Source organism: Sinocyclocheilus anshuiensis, unplaced genomic scaffold, assembly GCF_001515605.1.
Source record: "Sinocyclocheilus anshuiensis isolate Anshui unplaced genomic scaffold, SAMN03320099.WGS_v1.1 scaffold1796, whole genome shotgun sequence".
In the NCBI taxonomy this organism is placed as follows: Eukaryota; Metazoa; Chordata; class Actinopteri; order Cypriniformes; family Cyprinidae; genus Sinocyclocheilus; species Sinocyclocheilus anshuiensis.
In genome coordinates this window covers 35,460-39,814 of record NW_015557163.1, presented here as the reverse complement: position 1 = coordinate 39,814, position 4,355 = coordinate 35,460, and the positions used below count along the sequence as shown (strand labels likewise).

Below are 4,355 nucleotides of genomic sequence, written 5' to 3'. Positions count from 1 at the left end.
TGTGTGTTTGCAGGTGAGTGTGAGTGAGTGTTCTGTCTGCGGTCTGCGTAACGCAGTCACTTTCTGGCATCTTTAGTGAATGGCATGAGGACAATGCAGCAAGTTATGATCTATGATCATCTGATTAAACGCTGCCAGGTAATCATTTTTGGTGCAAAAACACTTTGCTAACTTCATAATATGCACTTTAAGCAGCACACAGTAAACACACGTTGCAGTAACTCACTGCGTGTCTCAGCGCTGGAGGGCTTTGAGTTTGTGTTTGCATCTGCAGCTCCTGCAAACCTCTCATCAGCTCAGCTGCAAAGGTGTGTGGCGTCATCTTCACCCTTCACACACACACAGCTGTTCACTGAGATGAGCAAGCTCATATCATACACGTCTGTTCATATAAAGGGCTTATAAAGAACACAAAAATGTTCTTAAAATTAAGTAACATTTTTTAATCATTCATATTCACACATTCACCGCATCTCACCCACATCTCACTGCATCTCGCCCGCATCTCACCCGCATCTCACCCGCATCTCACCGCATCTCACCCGCATCTCAGCCACATCTCACCCGCATCTCACCCGCATCCTCACCCGCATCTCACCCATATCTCACTGCATCTCACCCACATCTCACCCATATCTCACTGCAGCTCACCCGCATCTCACCCATATCTCACTGCATCTCACCCACATCTCACCCATATCTCACCCGCATCTCACTCATATCTCACCCGCATCACACTGCATCTCACCCGCATCTCACTGCATCTCACCCGCATCTCATTGCATCTCACAGCATCTCACCCGCATCTCACCCAAATCTCACTTCATCTCACTCAAAAGTGTATGCCGATGAGCACGAGCACTTCACCTTACCTGCACTCCTGATCACCTGCACGCTTCTGATTGGCTGCGTCGTGGGGAGGGAGGGTCTCTTTCTCAGGCTCCTCCCACTGTGAGGGCGCACAGACACACACACAGACACACACACAGACACACACGCACTCACAGACACACACACACACACATGCACTCACACACATCCTATTAGACTTGTTTTTATATACAGCTAGTTATAAATACTAACCTACACACCAAACCTAACAGAAAACTTCGTTTTTTAAAACTTTATTATGAGAATGTCCCCAAAGTGAGGTTTTCTCAGGTTTCTCCCACTTCTAAGTACATTTTGTCTCTGAAATATGGCTATGAAAGATTAAGATGTATATAAAACTTCACAGAAAAGCCATGTGTAGGTAACGCAAGTGACAGTGCAGCAGTGTGAAATGCCTCTGAACGCTCCTGCAGATATTGTTCTGTAATGAAGCTCTGCTGTGTGACTGCTCTCTCCCGCTGTGACCCCGTCTCCTGCGATCAGGAAAGGTCACGGTGAAGGCTAATCCTCGTCTCCAGAGAGCGACACGTATGGCTAATCACTGTTTCACAGCGCTGTGACCTTTAACACCACACTGACCCAGAGACGCCCGCCGAGACACCAGGACTCAGCACTCTATAATCACTGATTCAGCTGCAGTACACACTAAACCAGAATCAGTCAATTCAGGAGCATTTCTGAGGATCTGTCAGTAATAATGAAGGGGAACTGTGTCTTTGAAAGCCTACTTTTATATAATGAAAAATCTGGGATTTGAATCCTTCTCTTCATATTCCAGACAGAAGAATCGCTTGGATTTCACGACTCATTCTCACCCGAAATATTTAAAACACATTACTACTGACAAACACATGGGATTTTAGTTGTTTTATTGGATTTCCACACCTCTGTCTTCTTTTCAGAGGAAAATGTGTCCAAAATGACACAAGAGTCCCGTACAATGAACAGAAACTGTTAATATCACCCAACATACAGAAGTAAAAACAAAAGCCTGAACATAACACACAAACTTTGTAGAAATGGTTTTAAAAACACAGCCACAGTCATGTGACACACGTTCACTCAAGCTCCGCCTCCTTCGTCCCATTGCCAGCGGTGATGTCGCAGCTCTCTGCGCTCCCATCCACTTTCTCTCCCTCCCCGTGTTCCTGCGTCTGATGGACTGCCTCCTGCGGGCCTGTGTTCTGATTGGCTGGTTCCTGCTTGCCCGTGTTCTGATTGGTTGCGTTCTGCGGGCCCATGCTCTGATTGGTGGGCTCCTTGGCCACTTCCTGCAGGTTGAACTTGCGAAAGAGCGTGTAGTCCTTGAGGACGCTGACGCAGCAGACCGCCTTGATGATGTCGATGATGATGGAGAGCTCAGGGTTGGTCAGATCCACCTTATTCAGTGGATTCAGCTTCCCCACCAGACCTAAACTCAGCAGAGAACAGACAGAGATGAGACACGTGTGTGTGTGTGTGAGTGTGGTGTGTGTGTGCGTGTGAGTGTGTATGTGATGTGTGTGTGAGTGAGTGTCTGTGCGAGCGAGTGTGTGTGCGATGTGTTTGTGCGAGTGTGTGAATGAGATGTGTTTGTGTGTGATGTTTGTGTGTGTGTGTGTGTGTGGAGAGTGAGTGTGTGTGTGTGTGTGTATGTGTGTGTGCGTGCGTGCGAGTGTGTGTATGAGTGTGTGTGTGTGTATGTAAGTGTGTGTGTGAGTGTGCTGTGTGTGTGCGTGTGAGTGTGTATGTGATGTGTGTGTGAGTGAGTGAGTGTCTGTGCGAGCGAGTGTGTGCGATGTGTGTGTGCGAGTGTGTGAATGAGATGTGTGTGTGTGTGATGGTTGTGAGTGAGTGTGTGTGTGTGTGTGTATGTGATGTGTGTGTGTGATGTTTGTGAGTGTGTGAGTGAGTGTGTGTGTGTGAGAGTGTGAGTGTGTGTGATGTGTGTGTGTGTGAGTGAGTGTGAGCGAGTGTGATGTGTGTGCATGCATGCGTGTGTGCGAGTGTGTATGTGATGTGTATGTGAGTGATGTGTGTGTGTGTGTGTGTGTGAGTGTTATGTGCGAGTGTGTGTGCGAGTGTGTGTGTGTGTTTGTGTGTGTGTGTGTGTGAGTGAGCGAGTGTGTGCGATGCGTGTGGTGTGTGTGTGTTTGAGTGAGTGAGTGAGTGAGTGAATGAGAGAGTGTGTGTGAGTGAGTGAGGTGGGTGTGTGTGTGTGTGTGTGTGAGTGAGTGAGTGAGTGAGTGAGTGAGTGAGTGTGAGCGAGCGTGCGTGCGTGTGTGTGTGTGAGTGCTGCTGTACTGGCCACAGCTTTGATGACCTCCTCTCTCTTGTTGTGGCTGCTGTTTCTGGCTTTGAAGCAGATCTGGTATGTGGCTCGCTGCGGCGCTCTGAACCAGCGCTCCAGAAACACACTCAGGAACTTCTCCATGTCCTCGGGAAACGCTTTACATGTGCCACTGACCGGCAGCATGCGCAGGATCACACGTGACTTCCTCTTCTTCGTCTGATAGAGGTCTGACAGAATGTGATGGACTAGCTGCTCTGGGTCTAAGAGAGAGAGAGAGAGGGAGGTTATGATCTGAATCTGAGGTGTTCTGATGGAGCTCATGATCTGATTCTCTCACCGACTCCATGAGTGCGAATGAACACAACATTATGAGCTCCGCTGTCCACCGCACTGAACCTCTGCTGATGCGTCTTCATAGACAACTGTATCTGAGACACTTCCTTCTTCAGAGCCGCCTCTGCGTCTTCATCCTCCTCCTCCTCCTCACTGAGACTGTCCTGTGGGTCTGCAGGCTGTGACACATACAGTAACATATCTCTATAGTGATACTCTATATAGAGGTCTGCACAGGCTTTAAACTGAAGCCCGAACCCGAACCCGACCCGTACCCGAGATCGTCTGACCCAGCCCGACCCGACCCGAGCGGCACAGTTCAATTTAGAGCCCGAACCCGACATCTTTTTTTTTTCCCCCACAACGAATAGCCAATTAAAAAAAATATATATGTCTCAAAGTCTACATTCAAAGGTCCAAATCTGAATTTTCATCAGTTGCAAAGGTCCGGACCGGAACAATTAGTTATTACAAAACTTGTTTTTAATAAACATACATAACATGCATAACAAATAAACATTATTTTTTTGAAAAAATCCATTTGAGAGATAGGTGGCGGTAATGCACTTATAAGTCTGCGATCCGCCGTAAAGCAAGAAGAAGAAGAACAATGTGTCACACGCCTGCTGTTGAGAACGTGCTCAGGACATTTCGGACATTGCGTGAATCAGAGGTAAAAAACGATATAAATACTGTTCAGTTTCTTGCACAGACCGATCGTTTCGTGTCTTTACACATCAATGTATCGTCACGAGCCGCAGGGTTTAATTTGGTTTTGTTTGTGTGTGTTTTTTTTACTCTCAAAGCCGTGATTCCCATTCACCTCCATTATAAGACTGACAGACTGCAACGGTTTGAA

The 4,355-nt window shown here is 47.4% G+C and overlaps 1 protein-coding gene across 1 annotated transcript; it reads right to left on the bottom strand.

Annotated features, from left to right (window-relative positions):
- Positions 1–1,749: 1,749 nt before the first annotated feature.
- thumpd1 (THUMP domain containing 1) lies at positions 1,750–3,696 on the bottom strand. Its single transcript, XM_016473542.1, has 3 exons — positions 3,501–3,696; positions 3,175–3,423; positions 1,750–2,302 (listed from the first exon to the last, which is right to left on the bottom strand). The coding sequence occupies exons 1-3, from the start codon at positions 3,694–3,696 to the stop codon at positions 1,950–1,952; spliced, it is 798 nt and encodes a 265-aa protein (XP_016329028.1). The 3' UTR covers positions 1,750–1,949.
- Positions 3,697–4,355: the final 659 nt, after the last annotated feature.

Coding starts and splice junctions, on each gene's coding strand:
- thumpd1 (XM_016473542.1), bottom strand. CDS start 3,696: ATGTTACTGTATGTGTCACAGCCTGCAGACCCACAGGACAGTCTCAGT. Junction 3,424..3,500: donor CATTCGCACTCATGGAGTCG/GTGAGAGAATCA, acceptor TCTCTCTCTTAG/ACCCAGAGCAGCTAGTCCAT. Junction 2,303..3,174: donor GGTCATCAAAGCTGTGGCCA/GTACAGCAGCAC, acceptor TGCTGAGTTTAG/GTCTGGTGGGGAAGCTGAAT.